At 45.4% G+C, this 24,875-nt stretch overlaps 1 protein-coding gene across 1 annotated transcript in view; it reads right to left on the reverse strand.

Moving 5' to 3' along the window:
- Positions 1 to 749: 749 nt before the first annotated feature.
- The window catches only part of LOC100486289, a 53,429-nt gene continuing 29,303 nt past the window's right edge, over positions 750 to 24,875 (reverse strand). The window contains exons 4-7 of the mRNA XM_031903097.1: positions 21,803 to 21,866; positions 6,072 to 6,470; positions 4,176 to 4,841; positions 750 to 1,398 (exon numbers count right to left, since the gene is read on the reverse strand). Of these exons, the coding sequence (XP_031758957.1) occupies positions 4,183 to 4,841; positions 6,072 to 6,470; positions 21,803 to 21,866 (1,122 nt within the window). The 3' untranslated portion in view covers positions 750 to 1,398; positions 4,176 to 4,182. The remainder of the gene's footprint in view (positions 1,399 to 4,175; positions 4,842 to 6,071; positions 6,471 to 21,802; positions 21,867 to 24,875) is intronic.

Here is a 24,875-nt window from a genome sequence, read left to right on the forward strand (position 1 = left end):
ATGGGGGTACAGCTTATTGTGTGCCCAGAACATTCCTTCTCTGTATATTTGTATTTATACATATGGGTAGGGGGTGCCATAGTGTTTCCCTTAGACAGTACAGTATGGGGGTACAGCTTATTGTGTGCCCAGAACATTCCCTCTCTGTATATTTGTATTTATACATATGGGTAGGGGGTGCCATAGTGTTTCCCTTAGACAGTACAGTATGGGGGTATATTCACACACTTATACAGACTTATATATAAAAGAAGAAATCTTGGAAATCTCCACAAACACATTATTGTAAAGCACCACCATATATTTATAGGGCTTATACACCTGTATTTAAATATATACTGTACAAATAAGATCAGAAGCAGAATTTAGAACCTAGATCAGAGGTGGGCAAACTCCGGCCCGCGGGCAAACTCCGGCCTGATTGGTTGCGCAGCCATATAATAGGATGCAGCGGGGAACCGGGGTCACAAGCAGCTGGAGGAGGGAGCGAGCCGCTGGTAGCTGTGGGGGAGAGAGAGGATGTTGGTGGGAGGATGCTGGGGGTGGAGCTGGAGGATTCTGTGGGTGGAGCTGGAGGATGCTGGGGGTGGAGCTGGAAGATGCTGGGAGGGAGCTGGAGGATGCTGGGAGGGAGCTAGAGGATGCTGGGGGTGAAGCTGGAGGATGCTGGGAGGGAGCTGGAGGATGCTGGGGGTGAAGCTGGAGGATGCTGGGAGGGAGCTGGAGAATGCTGGGGGTGAAGCTGGATGATGCTGGGGGGGGAGCTGAGAGGCCCCATGATTTGTGACGCTGGCCCGGCCTGGCCCATCGGTAAGTCAGTGTGGCCCCTGAGCCAAAAAGTTTGTCTACCCCTGACCTAGATGGACAGAGAGAAACCGAGCAGTAATTATGGGTATCTTTCTTCAGGAATTAAAGATTCAGAAGGGTGTTGGAGCTCAGCACTGTTACCAAACTCTAACACCACTTTGAAAAGAACAGTCACTTTCATCTGCTCTGTCATAAATGTGTTTAGTTCCATTTTCCGTCTTCCAAAGCAAATTAATTTCCCATGGCTGTCAGTGTCGCCCCAATCGTGTTCCTTGTTATTATCAAATGTGTAAACAAAACAGTGATGTAACAATGGAGGCGCCGATTATATTCCAAATACCCAATGGCACAATCACTTGGATCCTCACCAGATTCCTATGACCCAACAATGTCCCAGTAATGGGGTTCACGTCCCAGTAAAAGGGACCCTTATAATCAGATTTGATCAAACAATGACGTCACAATGAAGCGGCTCATCATCTGTTTCCAGGTAGAGATGGTTTTGGGGGGCTGCTGATGGCAATGAGCCCTGTTCTTGCCAACGATGTATTGAGAACTACTTGACTGGCAACAACTGTATTTGTTTTCATCCTGCACAAATAATAAACACATACATTAATCATTTAATGATGGACAAGCAGGGCCCAGCTTTCAAATGGAGGAAACCAACATAGCTTCTAAGCTGCAGTTGCCAATAGCAACCAATCAGCTTTCCAGTTATCCAGAATGCTCAGGACCAAAGGTATTCCGGATAAGGGGTCTTTCCATAATTTGGATCTCCATACCATAAGTCTACTTAAAAATCAATAAAACATTAATTAAACCCAATAGGGCTGTTCTGCCCCAATAAGGGGTAATTATATCTTAGTTGGGATCAAGTACAGGTACTGTTTTATTATTACAGAGAAAAGGGAATCATTTAACCATGAAATAAACCCAATAGGGCTGTTCTGCCCCAATAAGGGGTAATTATATCTTAGTTGGGATCAAGTACAGGTACTGTTTTATTATTACAGAGAAAAGGGAATCATTTAACCATTAAATAAACCCAATAGGGCTGTTCTGACCCCAATAAGGGGTAATTATATCTTAGTTGGGATCAAGTACAGGTACTGTTTTATTATTACAGAGAAAAGGGAATCATTTAACCATTAAATAAACCCAATAGGGCTGTTCTGCCCCAATAAGGGGTAATTATATCTTAGTTGGGATCAAGTACAGGTACTGTTTTATTATTACAGAGAAAAGGGAATCATTTAACCATTAAATAAACCCAATAGGGCTGTTCTGCCCCAATAAGGGGTAATTATATCTTAGTTGGGATCAAGTACAGGTACTGTTTTATTATTACAGAGAAAAGGGAATCATTTAACCATTAAATAAACCCAATAGGGCTGTTCTGCCCCAATAAGGGGTAATTATATCTTAGTTGGGATCAAGTACAGTTACTGTTTTATTATTACAGAGAAAAAGGAAATCAGTTTTAAAATTCTGAATTATTTGCTTAAAATGGAGTCTATGGGAGATGGCCTTTCCGTAATTTGGATCTTATTGGATAATGGGTTTCCGGATAAGGGATCCCATACCTGTATTATGTATCTTGTCTAAAAACCAGGAGACCATTTTGAGTTGAGACTGAAGGGCCAAGGCCTTGTGCCTTGGGGTTCCACCTATCTACCTGTACTTGGGTAGATAGGTGGAACCCCATGGGAAACATACGCCGCACCTACCCTAATGCACAGACAGGGGTAAAGCTATTTTCCTGCATTTGTGCATCTCAGTGTGAGTAAGACAATATTACAATATTACAATATGACAATGTTATGATGTAAGCCCTTGAATCACATTGAGGAGGAGTGAGAGCGCTACAGTTGGACGCTCCCCACCACCCCTGGCAGGAAATGAATCATTCCATCAACCATGATATGACAAAGAAACCGCATATTGTCAGTTTCCAGAATACGTTCCGGCTCGTTCTCGAGCTAAAACAATGGTGAACCCTGCGACCTGTGGCCAAACCTCTAGTGATCATTTCTAGTGTCACCTCAGTCTCACTGTACGGCTTTAGTCTCACTCTCTATATATGAGAATTGGCTTGTAGGACAAGGGGTGTCTTTAGAGCAGGGATCCCCAACATTTTATACCTGTGAGCAACATTTCAATGAAAAAAAAGCTGGGGAGCAACACAAGCACAAAAACTTTCCTAGTAGGTGGCCAATAAGGACTCAGATTGGTTAATCAGTAACCCAATGGGGACGGCAGGCTACTGGAGACTCTGTTTAGCAGTACACATGGTCTTTATGCCTCCAAGTCAGAAATTCAAAAATGGGCACCAACTTTGAGGCCACTGGGAGCAACATCCAAGGGGTTGGTGAGCAACATGTTGCTTCTGAGTTACTTTAGAGGGTCCAGAGAGAGGGTCCAAGGGTGGGGAGAACCTATGGTGGAGGGACAAGTTGAAGACAGAAGACCAAGACGGCAACAGTTATCTATAGCAATTTTCTATTCTCTATTACCTATGTTAGAATAGCCAAGTAGAAAGCCTTCTGATTGGTTGCTGTGGGTTACTAGGCTAGCACAGCTTGTGCATTACATTTAGAGTGTTTACCCATCATCTAGTTCTAGATTAGATCATTATTAATATCATTTTGTTACCCAGTAGAAAAAACCCTTGCTTTACAACCATCCCGACATTCATTTTTTTTGTATTTTGGCCTGCTGAATAGCCTCACAACCTACTGCCACTGTCTCCCATTCACTTGAATTGGAAATGCCTGGAATTTCTGGTGCAAGTGTAATTGTGCAGGTCTGAGAGGCTCAACTGGTGCCAAAGCCCTAAGATAACAAGAACATTTGCTCAGGTTGATCGTTCTATTTATTGTTATAAGCATGGATTCCTTAGGAATGTAACGTATTCAATATCAATAAAGCGTCCCAATGCCCTCATTGTACTACTGGCGCCCAGTTGCTCCTTTTTGGGGCTGAAGGTGACATTTCCTCTGAGGCTGTGGATAACCTATTGTCTCAGAGCTCTGGAACTTCCCCAGAGAATCTATGTATTGATCTGGAATGAATATAAGGACTTTTATCTCCAACCAAATGTAAGAACATAACTATCCATCATGTAACGTCTGTACCCCTTAACCTCAGTCCCTTTGTGAGCTACTGCTATACAAGTCAAGAACGTAATACAAATGATTATGTGCTTGTGTCCATCAGTGAATCTTTTGGAATTTATAAGATGAGAATGGAGGGATCTCCAAGAAAAACATGGAAGCCATGTATGAAGACCAATGGTTTCTTCCATTATTTACTCAATACTCAATACCCAATAGACATCCTCAGAAGGTTGTGAGTATTGACTGTACCTGCGTTCTATTGATTTTCATCTTCTTCATCAAATTGTTTTTCTGGAAGAGGTGGAGGCTCCTCACGTTCCGAGTTTATGGATATGTCATCCTTTCCCCTCTTCTTGGCACGCAGGTATGCCATGGACACCATATCTAGTGAGGTTTGGGAACTGTTCAGGTTGGACGAACTAGCAGAGAAACTTGCCTTGGCGTCGTCGTCCTGCTTCGTTTCATCTTCTAAACTTTCTTGGTGCGATGGTTTCTTTGGGGATGTCTTCTTACAAACCTTGGAATAAAGAGAATCGACCCCTATCTTCTTTTCCTCTCCTTTATCCGTGCTTCCATCGGACTTGTTGTCGCCATTTTGCCCAGGAATAATAGCAACTGATTCTATTTCAATACTGGGCACTTGCAAATGGAACATTGGTGGTTCCATCCTTGATTCCTCAACAGCAGTTGCATCGTGAATTTCATTAACAGTATCGTAAAGCGGGTCGGCGATGTTTGTCTTTTCTAGTCCAACGTCTTGTGGTATTGAGGGCAGATGTTGTCCTGTTAAATTTGGCATCTGGTCGGCACTTGGTGTATTTTCCTGAGTTTGGGAAGATGTCTCATTGTCCCGCATGGAGTTACTCTCTTGGGAGGCAATTCCTGGCCCTTTGTTCTCATGTGCTGGTTCTGGGTCTACAGAGGGAGAAAAGAAAAAATATTCATAAATGACACGTCTAATGAGTCTAATGAATATATTTCATTTTCCTAACCATTATTTGAACCCAATAGGACCTGGGTTGGGAAAAGGACCACATCAACATACAGATACAGTCTTCACACCATGGGAAAATCAAACCTGCCCCATCAATATCTGGATGATTTCAGTCCAGATATTGATTGGCCAGTGCTGGCACCATAAATGGCCTGTGTATGGCCACCTTTATTCTACAGCAGTGATCCCCAACCTGTGGCTCAGGGGAAACATGTTGCTCTCAGTGCCCCCAAACCAGGGAGTTATTTTTGAATTCCTGACTTGGGGGCAAGTTTAGGTTGAATAAAAACAAGATTTCCTACCAAATAAAGCCCCTGTAAGCTGATAGGGCAGGGGTGGGCAAACTTTTTGGCTCACGGGCCACATTTACTCACCCCCAGGCCGGACCGGGCCAGGGCGGGCAGGGCCAGGCCAGCGTTACGCTCCCTTCGTCTCTTTAATTCCGGCACGCCGGATGTGGCCCGCGGGCCGTAGTTTGCCCACCCCTGTGATAGGGTGCACAGAGGCTGCCTAATAGCCAATCACAGCCCTTGTTTGGCTCCTCCATGAACTTTTATGGTGCTTGTGTTGCTCTCCAAGTCTTTCTACATTTGACTGTGGCTCACAAGTAAGAAAAGTTGGGGATCCCTGCTCTACAGACAACAATGGTCTCTCTAGATGGACTAGAAAATGTTCCATTTATCACACTATCACCCTTTATCTATTCTTCACCCAGTTCTCTCAACATAGTGTTTCAGGCCCAGTAACCCCCTGCCCATTACTGAACCAATACAAGCCAGGATGAAGAAGATATGGAACGTCATGGGGCCAATCAGTGTCCTGGATGCTGACATTGGACCTCAAAACCCTACATAATGCCTAGCCAACTCCTTTATCAGGCTTCAGTTGCCCTTTACTGGAATACCCAGTGTGGAAAATGAAAATAAAACCAGAACCCAGCAGATCCTAATTCTGCCCGTTGATTAAATCTTCAAACGACTCTCTAATTAGTTCCTCAGACATGCCCCTTGGCAGTGAAAATGTTAATACTTAATGAATAATCATTGGCAAACAACTCTACCGCTGTGTATCTATGTTCCCCTCTAGTTAACTAAGAGCATTCAACTGGCGCTTGTAATGTGCGGGTTGGGAACGGATCAGTCTGGCCTTACCAGCAATGGGCTCGGCTTCCGCAGTTATTTCTTCATATAAAAGTTCTTGGTTCTGATGCTGCTTGAGGGACCCATTGCCCTTCTGCACGCTGGAGTAAAGAGGGACGGTTGTAGTTTTCCCTGTTGCCTCTTCATTAGTCACACTCCCATTGGACCTGCCAGCACCATTAATTATAGTAACTGGTGGTTCATTTTCATTAACGGTATCATAGAGGGGTTCTTCGCTTTTTGCAGCGACATTGTCCTGGGGTATTGATGGGAGATTACGTTCTCGCAGACTTTGCATCTTTGTTTCTGCTTCAGAATTTTGATTTGGGATATTTTTTTGGATTTTGACAGATGCCCCATTGTTATTCTTTCCATTATTTTCAGCTTTTTTCCCAGAGGATGGTCCTGGGTCTGTAGAAGGAAAAGAAAAGTAGAATTAGGATATGGGCATGGAGCCATGATACAGATCTCAGGTTGCTGGCCACAAATGAGCTCATAAAGGCGCCCGACTCAGCCCATTCAAACCCAGTTGGCAGCTTATTGGCCCATGTATCAGACTGTCAGGACAACCTGGCCAACCAATATCCGAACAGTAATCTATCTTTAACCTGACCAAACTGGCAAATCTTTTAGTATATGGCCAGATTTACTGTGAAGACATATGGGAACATGTCAGATAGGGCAATATCTCCACCAGGTCTCACAGCCACCAACAGACCCCCTTATACTGTCAGATAGGGCAATATCTCCACCAGGTCTCACAGCCACCAACAGACCCCTTATACTGTCAGATAGGGCAATATCTCCACCAGGTCTCACAGCCACCAACAGACCCCCTTATACTGTCAGATAGGGCAATATCTCCACCAGGTCTCACAGCCACCAACAGACCCCCTTATACTGTCAGATAGGGCAATATCTCCACCAGGTCTCACAGCCACCAACAGACCCCCTTATACTGTCAGATAGGGCAATATCTCCACCAGGTCTCACAGCCACCAACAGACCCCCTTATACTGTCAGATAGGGCAATATCTCCACCAGGTCTCACAGCCACCAACAGACCCCCTTATACTGTCAGATAGGGCAATATCTCCACCAGGTCTCACAGCCACCAACATTCCACCTTTACCAAGAGCAGGGTCAGACAGGGTCACCGGGACACAGGACATTAGGTGGGGACCCTGCGGGGCAGGTTAGGGGACGCAGCCAGCGGGGGCACCTTCAGGGCCCCTGGGGTGGGAGCCCCGGTGGGCCCTGCCCCCCCCCCGTCCGACCCTGACCAAGAGGTTTGATCACTACATTGTTATGGTTCTGTAATTCCTTTGTTGTTTGTTATTGTTATTTTTTTTCCCTATAAACCTAAGGAAGTCCTGCATTACCAATTCCCCAAATATCTGTGCAAGTGAACTGATGTTGCTAGTGGCATTGACTTACTTGTAGGTTTCAAAGTAATAGAAGGGTTATGTTACTCTATTGTGAGATTATAGACAGTAGGTCATGCGTTGCCTGTTGTGTATCAGAGATACATGGATTGTCATGGCTTGGAAGCACAGAAAGGGGATTAAAGGGGAAATAAACCCTGCTGCACAGCGCGGCTCAACTAAACTTTACTCAGGTGTTGCTGGACTACAAACATATAATGAAGAGTGAGGCATGCTGGGAGCTGTAGTCCAGCAACATCAGGGTTGTATTCCTAAAGCAATATTGCACAATAAAATAATAAAATTTTCCCCAAATCCCCACAGCCAGCGGCTGCTTTAAAATGCAAGAAATCCCCCAATGAGAATCCCAGCTGATGTGAGTAAATCCGGCTCCCTGTTCTCTGTTCCTGCAATTGGAGTTGGGAGCAATAAGCACAGTTTCCCAGCACTGAACAAGTCTGTCCCTTTATCCCCATGTCTGATTCCTGTGCCATATAATGACGGGAAAATGCCATCATTATCTCTATATGTAAGGTACCAGCAAGGGGCCTGACACAGTGCTGGGAATCAGCATTCTCATTGGTCAATTCTTTTTCATTTATAATGAGGTTTTCCTTTCCTTTTATTTCTGTAATCTGGTTTAAACAATAACAACTGCAAGAAGGTTTCTTTTGGTGGTTCTTTCCCCATTTTTGCTGGAACATACATCATTTATTGATGGTTTGTGCGCCATTTTGGTCTTTAAACTTTATCATATGTATTGGGTGGGAATGATGCCAATCACTTGTAGCTTTTTTTATTATTTTCTTTTGAACCTATAACTCTGGCATCACCCTAGGGTTTATATCCTCATGGGAAATAATCTTCTAGTCCTGTGATGGGCACCAGAGTAGCCCAGAAAGTAGCCTGGAGCACATTGGGAATAGCCTCTGACACTGGAAGCAGGGCAACTTTGCCTCTTTACCAGGGGTGGGAAATAAAAAGGGGGTAATAATACCGATCTAAATAGAGTTTGCTCCATCCGTATTACTGCTGTGCTTCCCGATACATACACTCGGTGCAATAGGTACTTAATATAGTGTTTGTAGCCAAGGCTTTAGCTTTAGCTGCCCTCAACTATCATATATGGCCATATGCAGACTTCTGTATAGGAAATCATAAAAACATCCACTAGTTGATTCAATCTCAAGGCAACTCCCTAGTTAGTTGAACAAATCCGCCTCCGGGCTGCACAGGGTTTAATGACATACAATAAATAATCACTGCCCCACACGTATCTATTAATGTGCCCAGGCTAACCCTGTAGGTAACTAACAGCCGGGGACGTATTATTCTATTGCAAACATTTACCTTCCTGCTGCTGATACAGATCCCATGGAAGGGAAGAACATATTCATAAACAAGGTTATCGTTTATTTGATTTCCCTATTAATCTGCAGTTAAACATATAAACATATTTATTTACGCAAATGGGTTTTGCCACTGGGGGTAAAATCAAATATTGTGGCAAGTTTGCTTGATTTTACAAGGCAATAACCTTTGAACAAATCATCTCCCAGGGGCGGAGCCACTTAGGTTTACTCAGATTTGGGGTCTCCAACTCTTGTATGACTGCCCTTAATGGCTATTGGTTGCTAATGGTCTGGCTACAGGTAGGTCTAATCCTGTTCTAAGAATGTGATTGGTTACTTGCTCTGTCAATGTTCTACTGATCAGATAGCCGTGTCAATGTCCGGATGTTACAGGTTAATCTAGAACCTCTAATGATCTTATTGTGCATTCAGGGTGGTCTAGTTTGTGAATGTTCTAATACTTGGATTGGTATAAATTGGTCTAGCTTTGTGAATGTTCTAACACTGGGATGTTGGTCTAGCCAGTGTGGGACTAAGATGCCAGGGCCCCACCAGAAAACCTTGGCCCATAGTCGCACTTTATAAACTATTATTCCTCCCTCAACCTCTTTATTATCCAAGTCTCTTTTCTCCATCCTTCCATCTCTTTTTCCCCATACAGAAATAGGGATTGACCATGCCATTGGCCAAATAGAAGCAAGAGGCCCACTGACACCTGGGCCCCCCGGGAGTTCTCCTGGTATCCTGGGGGGCCAGTCCGACACTGGGTCCAGCCCTGCAAATGTTCTAATACTGGGATTGGTTACAGGGTAGTCTGAATGGGTTTAATACTGAGATTGGCTAATGATCTAATTGTGCCTTCAGGGTTGTCTAGCCCTCTTTATGTTCCAATACTGGGATTGGCTAATGATCTGATTGTGCCTTCAGGGTGATCTAGCCCTCTTTATGTTCCAATACTGGGATTGGCTAATGATCTGATTGTGCCTTCAGGGTGATCTAGCCCTCTTTATGTTCCAATACTGGGATTGGCTAATGATCTGATTGTGCCTTCAGGGTTGTCTAGCCCTCTTTATGTTCCAATACTGGGATTGGCTACAGGGTGGTCTAGCCCTGCAAATGCTCTAATCTTGAGATTAACCACAGGTTGGTCTAGCCCTTTGACTTTTCTAATACTGGGATTCACTACAGGTTGTTCTAGTCTGTGAATGGTCTAATATCTAGATTGGTTTTGAGTTGGTCTAGCTCTGCAAATTGTCTAGTACTGGGAGTGACTACAGCTTAGTCTATCCCTCTAGGTTGGTCTAGTCCTATGAACGTTCTACTGTTCTGATTGATTTCAGATTGGTATAGTCATAGTTCTAAGGCTCTCATAGACTTCTGGTTGGCCTAGCTTGAGGAAAGTTCTATTTTTCTATATGGTTATAAAGACACACACAGAGCAGAATTATTATGATTATGGGAATGTACAGGCTAGTGAATTGCACCAAATTAGCAAATATTACAATGCAGTTTGTGTGTAATTACATTGCGGTAATGTAGCTTTATGATATCTAGTAGAATTAAGTCTAAAACAACTGGACTTTTTCTGAGTTTTTCTTGAAAACGTTTCACCACTCATCCGAGTGGCTTCTTCAGTTCGAAGAAGAAGCCACTCGGATGAGTGGTGAAACGTTTTCAAGAAAAACTCAGAAAAAGTCCAGTTGTTTTAGACTTAATTCTACTAGATACTGTATATCATGACCTGGATGAATGAGAATCTTCATAGACACGTAGCTTTATGACATTAATGTGTGCAGCCTTCTGGGGGCCTCCCATACAGCCTATTGCTAGTTACCCTGTAGGAAATGGCTATGAAGCCATTATTTAATTTCCAGGAGCCACATGGCAGAAAAACCTCTCACTAAACAGATTATTGGATATTTTCCCATAAACGGACAACAATGAGCTTTATTGGGCTGCACTGCAATCCCTTCTGCTTAGAACTAGCATTATACAGTATAATACTAAATGGGACGCTGGGGGCATAACTCCCAGTAGAATAAATCCTCCTAGAATCCTGTATACAATATATGTTTGTGGGTAGGGCTCTATTAAAGTGATGGTGCATATAGAGCAACTATGGGCAGATGGAGGGCCACAGATATCCTCTGGAGGGCCACATCGTTACCTACCCAATGGGATCCTCTATACATCGGTGGATCAAGGTGTCTATGAAGATTCTCATTCATCCGGGTCATGATATACAGTATAGAGTAGAATAAAGTCTAAAACAACTGGACTTTTCTAAATGTTCTTGAAAACGTTTCACCACTAAGTGGCTTCTTCAGTTCAAATGACTGGTAGGGAATTCCCCTTGATGGGTAGTACAGTCACAGACATCCAATTACAATGATCCCATTGAACTTATTCAGTTAGGTTTCAGCTGGAATGATCCAGTCACAATGGTACCATGATTCTCATTGAGGCAGGGGCTAATCCTTCAATGTACATGATTTGAAGTGTGAACTATTGTAAAACCATCAGGGAGAGGGGATGTCAAAGCGGCATTGTATGTTGATGCCAAGCGGTGTCGCAGACCCCCTCCTCTGTTCAGGGATGGTTTTTCCAGTCCATCTTAAATGTCTTCTTTCACACCTCTTCTAGGTCCAAAATATGCACGTTACTGTCCTCAAAGGAGGGTCCCTTTTCCTTGAAATATAGATAGACTCTTGGCCTGAGGAGCTACCCTCCTATGTTGGGCTATTCTCATACAGAGAGGTTGTTTTGTCTCCCGATGTATAAGTCAGAGCATTCGTCACTACACTGGGGGGCATAGGCCCCGTTACTTCTCATGTGCTTTGGTGTTGGGTCTTTAGGGTGCACCAACTTCTGCTTTCCACAGTGGCAGTATCATAGCCAATGAGGTCCAACCGAGGCGTGAGTAAGCTTTGCGCTCAAGCGGAGGAGCTGTGTCCCATAAGGGAAGAGCTGCTGGCTTATTTTTTAGTTGGGGGCTTTGCACACGACACCTCCTGCCCAATCAGGCTTCACTTCCTTTGCCACAGCCATTAGGCGGGCGGGAGGTATTTTTCTTTTTTCTTTCCAGCCGCCAGCTGGAGCCTTACCAAGGCGATTAATGGCATTGCACCCACACACTCCTTTTTGTGTTTGATTTGTGCACCCTGGATAGGTGTCATAGTCCTCTGGGCTTGACCCCAGGCCAAGACTTGGTGGGTCTCACCCTAGCTTCAGTGAAGGTGGATCTGCCCGCACATGCAGTTCATTGGCGAAAGCCTTGGACACATGAGCATCGGAGCCCATGCCTTCGGGAAGGACTCACAGGTGATGATTCAAACTTCTGCTTCAAGTTCTTCTGATGTTCCAGCCCCATATGGGATGACTATGTTGCTTCGCCTGCTGTGTTCCTCCCCTTGGGGTGTTGCTTTGGTCTCTTTGCCTGACTTTGATTGTGTTTGTGGATGAAGGTGAGGGCCCGCTTGGGAATGGTACTGGATCCAGCCTGTGGGCGCACCGTCCATGGAGTTGGATTTAGCACCTCCCTTTATCCCAGGGGTTTAGATGTTTGGGCACAGAATCTGCAGGCTAAACTCACAGAACTGAACCTCAGCCCTTGGCACAGCAACCGGCTACTGGCAAGTCCCACAAAGCCCGGTGACATTTGCCATTTGATGGCACTTAGGGCCACAGTTTCCCTTCCAAACGCTTGTCTGTCCGCTCCCCCCCCCTCCGCTGTACAGAGCTGAGTACATTTTTGGTGACGTACAAACAGAAATACACAGATACCTATCATGTAACTCATAAATCTTTATACATTTAACCTGTAATTATTTCTTACCTTGACACTATAAAGGATACGGCAATAAAATACAACTTTTTTTTTATTATTGTTTACATCATATTTGGCCGAGATCCAAGCAAGTCGGCTGCTCTTACGTGCGGAAATCCATGTATCCGACCCGAGATACTGAAACCTGATGCAAACACATATTTCTTTCTTGCTTCGTTTGCTCCGGTAACTGCACAGGGAAATGGCTCCCACGTATCTGCCAGTCGGATCATTTTTGGGTTGGGAATAAGTTTTTTTTTACAGTTTATTCCAGTTCTAAATTCAGCCACATTGTGGGGATTTTTTTTTAATTTTTTCCTGTAACACAGGGGTCCTTGGGGAGTTTTTAGGACCCATTTAGGTCCTGACCTATGTGTATTTTTAATATTATACCTCACAACATTTATGATTGGATAAGACAATATTGGCCACACCTACACTTCATTGCCACACCCCTAATTTGGCATAAAACCAACCCACTTTCCAATGGGCTCTGCTCTTTTTTTAAGGTTCCAAATCCGTTAGGGATGCACCAAACCCACTTTTTTGGGTTTGGCCGAACCCCAGAACCCACCCTGACAGATTCTGTCGAATCCCGGCTGAACCCCCGAACCCACCCTGACAGATTCTGTCGAATCCCGGCTGAACCCCCGAACCCACCCTGGGACCGTGAATTCGGGCGAAACGGAATCCATCTAAAAAAAAAGGCAGGATTTGGCGCATCCCTATAATCAGTGTTGTCTTTCTTAAACAGGGGTGACTGGGCAGAGTTGGGTCGGCAGTTGCTGGGACCCCAGATAAGGGTGCCCACTTGTCTGCCTGCCCTGCCCCATGCTTGTCCGCTCCCACTAATATTGATATAAACATCTTACACATAATCAGGAGCTTATCATGCACGTGGATTATCTCTTGTACTGGGAATCTGACTCGCAAGAACCAGGAAGTCATAAACATGGAGTCGTTTCAATTTCACCGTTTGTCTTCTTTGGTTCAAGTCATTTCAAAACCCATAGATATTTCTTATTTAAAGCAATAGGCACAAAGTATGTCCATCTGAGCTCTAATCATTGCACCCATGTTGCACACGAAGTTATACTGCCCCTTTAATAAGGCAACCCTTTGTGGTGCATATGGCTGAGTAAGTAGTTTTAGGTTCTCCGTATCCCCCTGACAGATAATTCCATGTCTCTAGGGTTTAACTTTAGGGCTAAACCTTTCGGTGCCATCGGGCCGGGCATTTATTTACTCAGTTCCAGTAGATCCTAGCTGTGCCAGTGTACCCGCTTATTTAAACACAGGGCACCACAAACCCAGAGTCATTAATCAGCACAATGTTGTGTGTGCAGGGGCCGGGAGGGCAGGCTGCCCGACACATTCTTGGCATTGGTGGCAAAGCCACTTATTGACTGTCGTTGCGGTTTCCATTTTCCTACATCAAAGTATTCGCTCAAGTGCCAGAACCTGTTTTTTTTCTCCTAAAGTGAAAGCTGCGGATCTTTCCCGACGAGCCGGGGCAGGCCGAGGTCTCCTGATATCATAATAAGCAATAGACTGCTGAAATCATAGGGGGGGGGCAGAGCAGGAAGATTTTTGGAAAAAGTGGGTTTGCCCTGCACCCCGGATACCCCAGGAAATGTATCAGTAAATCCACAGAGGGAGAGTGCAAGTTCTGAAGGTTCAGTCTTATCTCCCAGGGCTCCTGTACCCCCAGCTACATACAGCAGCCCCTTGTATTACATATAACTGTTCTACTCAGCTCCACTGTGCGGCTTCCAGTTGTTATAGTTGTCAATAGAACATTCAGAGCAAACGTTCTCAAGTCCATTTCTTCAGCACTGATACAATGAAATTAGGGTTAAATCTCTTCCGCTTGAATCCTGACCTTCAGAATATAGGATACAGAATACAGAATACAGTATACAGAATACAGAATACAGGAGCCATTGATGAATAAAGAAACGGCACATAACGGCTATTCTTTTAGGGCCCATCGACCTTTGACTTTCAGACAAGGAATCCGACTGCCCCGGGGACACAGAACTGACTTCTTTGCTCCAGTAATCCTAGCGTTGCTCAAACCGGAGCTGCTTAAAGGGGAACTTCAACCCAAAACAGTTTTTTGCCCAATCAGTGAAAGTTATAGGGGTCATTCCTGATCGTTCTGCATGGGGAAATGGGGTCCCACTTGGGCCTGTGCTGTCAGCGGGGACAGGTAGGGGGCAGTAGGGGGGTGCATTCCCCGCCCACTGCTCTTGAGTGCTGCCAAATGCAGACAGTTGTTTATCCAAGGGGGATCTGCAAGTCTCTGCACTCGGAAAACACATTGGGACAATTCTGCAATAGGCAATGGCAATGTACAAAGTGTAAAAAAGGGAGCACTGCACTCATTTTTGCACCTTCCCCCAGAACTAGCGATGAGCGAATCTGCCCGGTTTGCTTCGCTGAAAAATTCACGAATTTTTCAAAAGATTCGCGAAACGGCAAAAAATGTGCGAAACGGCCAAAATGGTGCGCTTTAAAAAAAATTGTCAGCCGCGGTTATTCTTTTGTTGCCCGCGGCTATTCTTTTGTCATCCCCGCTACTATTCTTTTGTTTCCCACGGCTATTCTTTTGTTGCCCGCGGCTATTCTTTTGTCATCCCCGCTACTATTCTTTTGTTGCCCGCGGCTATTCTTTTGTTGCCCGCGGCTATTCTTTTGTTGCCCATGGCTATTCTTTTGTTGCCCGCGGCTATTCTTTTGTTGCCCGCTGCTATTCTTTTGTCATGCCCGCTACTATTCTTTTGTTGCCCATGGCTATTCTTTTGTTGCCTGCGGCTATTCTTTTGTTGCCTGCGGCTATTCTTTTGTTGCCCATGGCTATTCTTTTGTTGCCCGCGTCTATTCTTTTGTTGCCTGCGGCTATTCTTTTGTTGCCCATGGCTATTCTTTTGTTGCCCGCGTCTATTCTTTTGTTGCCTGTGGCTATTCTTTTGTTGCCCACGGCTATTCTTTTGTTGCCCACGGCTATTCTTTTGTTGCCCGCGTCTATTCTTTTGTTGCCTGTGGCTATTCTTTTGTTGCCTGTGGCTATTCTTTTGTTGCCCACGGCTATTCTTTTGTTGCCCGCGTCTATTCTTTTGTTGCCTGCGGCTATTCTTTTATTGCCCGCGGCTATTCTTTTGTCGCCCACTGCTATTTTTTTGTCATCCCCGCTGCTATTCTTTTGTCGCCCGTGGCTATTCTTTTGTCTCCCGCTGCTATTCTTTTGTCGCCCGCTGCTATTCTTTTGTCGCCCGCTGCTATTCTTTTGTTGCCCGCGGCTATTCTTTTGTTGCCCGCGGCTATTCTTTTGTTGCCCGCGGCTATTCTTTTATTGCCCGCGGCTATTCTTTTGTTGCCCGCGGCTATTTTTTTGTCATCCCCGCTGCTATTCTTTTGTCGCCCGTGGCTATTCTTTTGTCGCCCGCTGCTATTCTTTTGTCATCCCCGCTACTATTCTTTTGTTGCCCGCGGCTATTCTTTTGTCGCCCGTGGTTATTCTTTTGTCGCCCGCTGCTATTATTTTGTCATCCCCGCTACTATTCTTTTGTTGCCCGTGGCTATTCTTTTGTTGCCCACGGCTATTCTTTTGTCGTCCCCGCGGCTATTCTTTTGTTGTCCGCGGCTATTCTTTTGTTGTCCCCGCGGCTATTCTTTTGTTGTCCCCGCGGCTATTCTTTTGTTGCCCACGGCTATTCTTTTGTCGTCCCCGCGGCTATTCTTTTGTTGTCCGCGGCTATTCTTTTGTTGCCCGCGGTTATTCTTTTGTTGCCCGCGACTATTCTTTTTTGATGCGCGACAATTTTTGGACGTGCTGTGAATTTTTCCGCCGCTAATTTTTTCATCCGTTTCACAAAACTATCTGCCAATGACGAAACGTGGAAATTCGCTGCGAATCCATGCAAAACATTTCGCCCATCGCTACCCAGAACCCTTTTTGTGTAATTGTATTAGCAGCACCTGTCTGGCTGTTTATATTCTCTGCACTCCTGGGTTGGACTGGGCCAGCGGGGCACCATGAAAAAACCCAGTGGGCCCCTTTGGCCCAGACCTGGTTCCAGCCAGGGGTCCCCCAGTCCATAGATCTTCCTCCATAACACACCAAAGGAAAGAATAAAGTACACGAGCTCTGGGGGAGGGGATTAGACTGGCAGCAGGGGGGCCCCCGTGGCGGCATCACTGGTGGGCCTTGCACCCCCCAGTCTGACCCTGCTTCTGGCTCTGACTCCTAAACCAATGCAGCAGGAACAGACCCGGAGGTGAAATGACTTCTGCTACATTGTTTCCTGAGCCAGAACCGGAGCGTAGGGACAGACACTGCTTTCAACAGCAATTACATTTAGACTATAAAACCAATAAAGATGTGTAATGAATGGATAAAAGGAAGGATAAAAGAGGATTAAAAAGAAAATACAGCATTTTACAATATGACAGTTGACTTTATAGACTGGAGGTTCAACATTGTATGGATAAGTAGCTACAGATACTCTTGTCTCTATGGTTCTATGATACCTTGCATTTAATTGTATTGTTATACTGTGTATTTATCTCTGTTGTATTGTTCTACTGTACAGCACTGTGTATATAAGTAATAAAGACACACACATAATAAGGTAATTTCTTAATAACATTTGATGCACAATATCACACCGTACCCCCTTGTGTCCCTGGGTAACGACCCCCTGTGCCCTCTGCTCGTTGGAGTAAAAACTGCTCCCACTGACTGTGTAGCACCCTGTGTAGCACCCATAGAGCGCCCTATAACAAGAGCTTAACCTGGTTCATGGGAGTCCAAAGAGACAGAACCAAGTGCCCCCCCCTGTATAGAGTAGGGAAGAGGCGCTATGCTACAGTCACTACCCTGGGGCCTATGGGAAATTAAGGCATTAGTAACCTCCTCACAGTAGCAATGTTTAACTCTTTACATCCCCTACACAGGCTCATCTGCACATTTGGCAAGGCTGCCCACAAGATAACTGCTGAATAAAAGGGTAAGTGGCCCCCACACAGCGGTTTCCCAGTTTTCTAGATTGATATCTGACTGAGCCCAATCGGTCAAAGATCAGGCCAAAGCTTTGGGCCAATCAGCCACTCGTTATTGAACCCTGTAATAATAGCTATGGGCCAATCAGCCACTCGTTATTGAGCCCTGTAATAATAGCTATGGGCCAATCAGCCACTCGTTATTGAACCCTGTAATAATAGCTATGGGCCAATCAGCCACTCGTTATTGAACCCTGTAATACTAGCTATGGGCCAATCAGCCACTCGTTATTGAACCCTGTAATACTAGCTATGGGCCAATCAGCCACTCGTTATTGAACCCTGTAATACTAGCTATGGGCCAATCAGCCACTCGTTATTGAACCCTGTAATAATAGCTATGGGCCAATCAGCCACTCGTTATTGAACCCTGTAATACTAGCTATGGGCCAATCAGCCACTCGTTATTGAACCCTGTAATACTAGCTATGGGCCAATCAGCCACTCGTTATTGAACCCTGTAATACTAGCTATGGGCCAATCAGCCACTCGTTATTGAACCCTGTAATACTAGCTATGGGCCAATCAGCCACTCGTTATTGAACCCTGTAATACTAGCTATGGGCCAATCAGTCACTCGTTATTGAACCCTGTAATACTAGCTATGGGCCAATCAGCCACTCGTTATTGAACCCTGTAATACTAGCTATGGGCCAATCAGCCACTCGTTATTGAACCCTGTAATACTAGCTATGGGCCAATCAGCCACTCGTTATTGAACCCTGTAATACTAGCTATGGGCCAATCAGCCACTCGTTATTGAACCCTGTAATACTAGCTATGGGCCAATCAGTCACTCGTTATTGAACCCTGTAATACTAGCTATGGGCCAATCAGCCACTCGTTATTGAACCCTGTAATACTAGCTATGGGCCAATCAGCCACTCGTTATTGAACCCTGTAATACTAGCTATGGGCCAATCAGCCACTCGTTATTGAACCCTGTAATACTAGCTATGGGCCAATCAGCCACTCGTTATTGAACCCTGTAATACTAGCTATGGGCCAATATCAGCCACTTGAGCCCGGTAATAATAGCGTACTATCCCTTTAACATTAAGTGCTGCGCATATTTGTTACATTTGGGGCTGGAACAATGAAATGACCCCCCAGTTTAGGGCTCCGGGGGGAGGGGCAGGGGGCGCCAGTTACACATCACTCGGCCCATTACAATCACCGCCGGCATTTTTGGCAGCGCTGTGGAAATATTGAAATTATTGAGCTTCATAATTCTGTTAAATTGAGCGCAAAGGGAAGAACTTGGAATAAATGATAAAGTCTTTTATTAAGGGAGTTTTTGTTCCCCTACGGAACACTATTAACCCTCTAGCTTCCAGTGGCTCCCCAGCAACACAATTTTTTTAAAATTAATTTAAAATATGGAAATGGAGAATCTACATTAGTTAAAGTGTTAAAACAGAACTGCACTAAATCACAGCTGTAATTATGACCAGGATCGGCTTCATCAGGGCGGCTGTGCTAAATGTTGGCCAATGTTGGGCAGGAGTCTTTAAACTCCTAAAGGTGATTTCTGGATGGGTTTTGGCCAAGTCTCTGCAATGCCCAACCACACCCTCATTATGCCCTAACCGCACCCCCATTGTGCCCTAACCACACCCCCATTATGCCATAACCACACCCCCAATGTGCCCTAACCACACCCCCATTATGCCCTAACCACACCCCAATGTGCCCTAACCACACCCCCATTATGCCCTAACCACACCCCCATTATGCCCTAACCACGTCCCCATTATGCCCTAACCACCCCCCCATTATGCCCTAACCACGCCCCCATTATGCACAACCACACCCCATTATGCCCTAACCACGCCCCCATTATGCCCTAACCACACCCCATTATGCCCTAACCATGCCCCCATTATGCCATAACCACACCCTATTATGCCATAACTACACCCCATTATGCCCTAACCATGCCCCCATTATGCCCTAACCACACCTCATTATGCCCTAACCATGCCCCCATTATGCCCTAACCACACCCCATTATGCCATAACCACACCCCATTATGCCCTAACCATGCCCCCATTATGCCCTAACCACACCTCATTATGCCATAACCATGCCCCCATTATGCCCTAACCACACCTCATTATGCCCTAACCATGCCCCCATTATGCTCTAACCACACACCATTATGCCATAACCATGCCCCCATTATGCCCTAACCACACCCCATTATGCCATAACCACACCCCATTATGCCACAACCACACCCCATTATGCCACAACCACACCCCATTATGCCACAACCACACCCCATTATGCCACAACCACACCCCATTATGCCATAACCATGCCCCCATTATACTCTAACCCCACCCCATTATGCCCTAACCACACCCCCAACTCCACCTCAGTGGGAGGGCTGACAGCTCTGAAACCATAAACACATCTCTGGGTCGCACATAGGGTTACCACTTGGCCGTTTTTTGGCCGGTTGTAATTGCCGGTATATTTGCAATATCCTACAAATCCCTTCCTTCCCTGAAGGATTACCCCTTATGAGCACAGACCCGCCTATACCCCGCCCATTCCCCCACAAATTCCTTCCCACTCCACCCATTTTTCTGCCCTGTGACATCATTGCCCCGCCCCATGTTATGCCCCACCTACAAGAAAAAAAGGTGGCACCCTAGCTCCATAGGAGGCCTTTCTAGACAGACCTGCTGTGATCCCAAGGCATTGCAGTTGGTCTGCTTGGACAGTATAACCCAATACATGGGCCGATTAGCTGCCGAAACGGTCTAAGGACCCCAAATTGGCAGCTAGAATCGGCCCCTGTATGGGGACCTTTAATGTGGCCCTAATGCCATTGTCGAATCACTTCTGGCTAAGGATTTTGTGTTCTACATTTGACCCCATTTGCAATTTGGTTTCTGCACGGATGACCTGGTATTGCAGCAAATGTATTAACTGGTAAAAAATATACATCTATATATATTATATGTATCTATATGAATTTTGTTAGACATTTACATTCTGGTTATGTGCAATTTGCCCTTTTATCCAACATATTATATTACTTTATTAGGTGCACAAGGCATGTGACTATTAATGTGTTGTATAGCGTCAGTCAGGAGCAATCAGAGATAGAAAACAAGGAACTGATTGCTTTAATTACAAAGACTAATCCCCAAATCCTGAGATTGAAAATATTTTGGTTACGATGGACCCTGAAGATACAAATCAGTCCTTCTCCTCGGTATAAACAACAGAGGAAATAGATTCCCTCCCTGTTCTACTGGCAGATACATCAGCTCTCCCGCTGGATCAAACAACAGGCAGGTTGCACTTGGGCAAAAAGCTTGATAGAAAACCTTAATGGCTTTGGCTCCTTTTTCAACCTTAGCTACTATGTGACCACGTAAGACAGGATTAGATAAATACACACAAGTATAACTCTGGCGCTGGAAGGAGTCGGTGAGCAGCACTGGAGCAGTTACTTTAGACTGGAGGAATGCCCAGATTTCCCATTACAGCAGCCTGTGTGAATATCAGGTGTCCCCACAGATGGCCGGGGGGGGGCTGAAATCCAAACCGCTCGTTCCGCTACTGATGCGCTATTTTACACTTTTACCTACTGCCCAATAGGATTATCATGTTTATAAGAATCTCTAGCATCTGCCTATGACGGTAGAGAGTAATATTCTGACAATTTGCAGTTGGTCTTCATTTTTTATTATTTGTCGTCTTTTTATTGTTTTACTTTTTGTTCAGCAGCTCTGCAGTTTGAAACGGCAGCAGTTCTCTGGTTGCTAAGGTCCAACGTACCTTAGCAACCAGGGAGTTGCTTAGAGAATGTACTAGCTATGCCCCTCATGGATATAGTCATACTCCTTCTCTTTGTTATATTAATGTATAATTATAATAACCGTAATAATCCCAATTCATTGTGCTAATAACATAAGAATAACAGATAATAAATGTATCATTGACTTTTCCCTCTCCCTATTCATTGTTAATAATAATGGTACTGGATACTCACTAATATTATAAAACGATATAAAACAATAACGACAATAATTGAATAATTATATCGGAATCGTTACCTTTGGCGATACCTCCATTTTGTGAGTCTGGCGTTTCGGGGGTCTTGCTGGTGCCCCGCTTGACCTGCGATTATATGATTATATTATATTATATTCACTGAAGACTTGGGCTGATGTACATGGCACAGATATGTAAAGAAGAACACACACGCGTGTGCATAAGGACATGTATGATACAGGTTAGAGAAGGAGGGATCCAGGGAACAAGCTGAGACTTATAGTTCTATAAGCAGAAACAGATCCCATTTCCTCTATAAATACAAGAGAAAGTATCTATACAACTAACATCTCATTCCCAAACCAAGGGGATTCATAAAAATATGCCCCTCCCTTTGCTGCTATAACTGCCCCTGCCCCTCTGGGAAGGTTCCCACTAGATGTTGGAGTTGCTGGGAGTTGCTCCCATTCAGCCACAAGGGCATTAGTGAGGTTGGGCAGTGATGTTGGGGATCAGGCTCACAGTCGGGGTTCCATCCCACAGGGGTTCAGTTGGGTTGGGTCAGAGCTCTGTGCAGGTTCTTCCCATCTCAGCAACCCATTCTGTAGGGCCTGGCAATGTGGGGGGCGGGGGAACACTGTGCTAAAACAGGAAAGGACCCCCCCCCCAAACTGTTCCACAAAGCAGGAAGCACAGAGTCATATATATGTCATATAATGCCTATATACAGGGTCGGACTGGTCCACAAGGACACTGGGAAAAAACCTGGAGGGCGCTCCCCCAGCGACCATTCCTACCCTGATGCTTTAAACTTACGCGTGCTCAGGGGAGGGCGTTGGGTGGGGTTAGTGAGGCCCTGGGTGGGGGTTAGGGGGTGCGGGGGACGCGGCCAGCGGGGGCACCTGCACCCCCCAGTCTGACCCAGTGAGTCTCACTCACACCTGATCGTCATCCCATTGGCTGAAATCACCAGACTCCGAATTCACCTTTAAGTTATATGATAGTCCTAAGGATTCACTCAGGGTCGGACCGGGCCAGTGAGGCACCGGGGAAAAAACGGTTTTCTTCTTCTACTTTTAGGACTTGTTTGAAAATCAGATGATGTTTTAGGTCACATTCATATAATAATATAGAACATTTTAAAGGGTTCAAGCCCCAATGTATATTTATATATATAGAGATAGCCTATCTGCCAATAGAAGTGGGGGGGGGGGAAAGTGGGGGTCTCCTATTGCTTCTGTCGCTGTAAGGGAGTGCTGAGATTGTCACGGAACCCCCCTTTCCACTTCAAACCCGGCTCTCTGCCCCCCAAACTGCCACCCCTGCAGCCGCCACTCATTACAGCAGTTTATGAAATTCGCATTTGTTTTGGCAGCAGCTTTAATGCGCCGACCTCTGCCCTCCCCCCCCCCCTGAGAATAAATAAATGGATCTGCCCGGAGGGGGCTCTTTAAGTCACTTTAGTGAATCATCAGCCCAGATTAGCGCGGCGCTGCCCTGGTAGCCAACATAAGCCATATGGATACACTGGGATCTGAAATATAATACTTTATTCCATGGCCCTCGGCACTTTCCCTTTAATCTAATATCAGCTTGTTATGGCGGCACAGAGACGTCTCGGGGGGGGGGGGGGACTGGGGGCTCCTCACTCACGTTATTAACTGTTTCACTGAAGGACAAAGTTCCCAAACCCACGGCCCTGTCCTACAGCGTTACCTCCCTATTTATATCAACAATAAAAGACTTTATATTTATATAAGTGGCTTTTTCTTTCATGCCCTTTTTCAGCTACATTAACTTTTAGTATATTATAGAATGACCACATCTAAGCATCTTTTCAATTGGTCTTCATTATTTATTTTGTATAATTTGTGAATTATTTGCCTTCTTCTTCTAACTCCTTGTAGCTTTCAAATGGGGGTCACTGACCCCGGCAGCCAACACTACAATTTTATTGTTATTGTTATTTCATATTACTTATCTTTCTATTCAGGCCCTCTCCTATTCATATCTCAGTCTCTCATTTCAACCACTCCCTGGTTGCCAAGGTGATTTGGACCCTAGCAACCAGATGAAATACCAAACTGGAGAGCTGCTGAATAAAAAGTGGAATTATTGAAAAAAACACAAAAAATAAAAAATGAAGACCAATTGCAAATTGTCTCAGAATATCACTCTCTACATCATACTAAAAGGTACGCACTGCATCCACGTTTCCGACAATATGGACCTGAGCCATGTATATACTTAATGGTTATATTGGGGGTGGCCATTGGGGCCCCCAGTACAGAGGACACAGACCCTACAGTTGGATAATAGCTCGGGCCCCTGGGGGGAGGGCTCACTATGTAGCACGGGGCCCATGATTTCTCATAGAGGCAATATTCCCTGTACCCTCCCTGTACAACTCCCAGCGCCTAAGGGCAGTCTAGGTTCCTGGGAGTGTTAGTTCAGAAACAGCCGACTCCCCAGACTGATTTCTCATGGAAGCAAGGAAATTGCGCTGTATCTGCAACTGCGATATGGAAAGTTCCGCGCTGGGCGCAGGGAGTTGGTTGAGTCACTGGAACCCAAGTAGAATAAATTGGAGTTAAGTAACAGCTAATGGGCCTAATAGACACGACATGGGGGGCTGCCCAATGTCTCCCGCTGGGCTGCCAGGCTCTATTTAATCAGGCCTGCAATAATCTGCTTTCTGCCATAATAATGCCCAGGCTGGAAAGCATAAAGGCTCTGCAATTACATTAATTAGACGGAGTCAGATCCAATTCTAAAGGACTTTCTAACCAATCGGGGGATATAAAGTAACAGAAGTGGATTTTGCTCTGGATCAGGAGCCTAGCAACTGCTCAACAGTGAACCCAGTTAGAATAATGTAACCAGGGTTGGACTGTGGGGTGCAGGGCCCACAGAGGCTCCCACCACAGGGGTACTGCAGGTGCCCCTGCCAGCCGCATCCCCTAACCCCCCCCACAGGGGCCCCCATAACCCCCCGCAGGGTCCCCCACCGATGTCCTCCCCTGAGTGTGCGTAAATTTAATGCATCAGGGGAGGAACGGTTGGGCAGAGGGAGCACTGACAAGGGTCGGGTCTGGGCCGCCGGGGCCCAGCGGGATTTTTCCTGGTGTCCCAGCG

Source organism: Xenopus tropicalis, chromosome 5 (assembly GCF_000004195.4).
Source record: "Xenopus tropicalis strain Nigerian chromosome 5, UCB_Xtro_10.0, whole genome shotgun sequence".
In the NCBI taxonomy this organism is placed as follows: Eukaryota; Metazoa; Chordata; class Amphibia; order Anura; family Pipidae; genus Xenopus; species Xenopus tropicalis.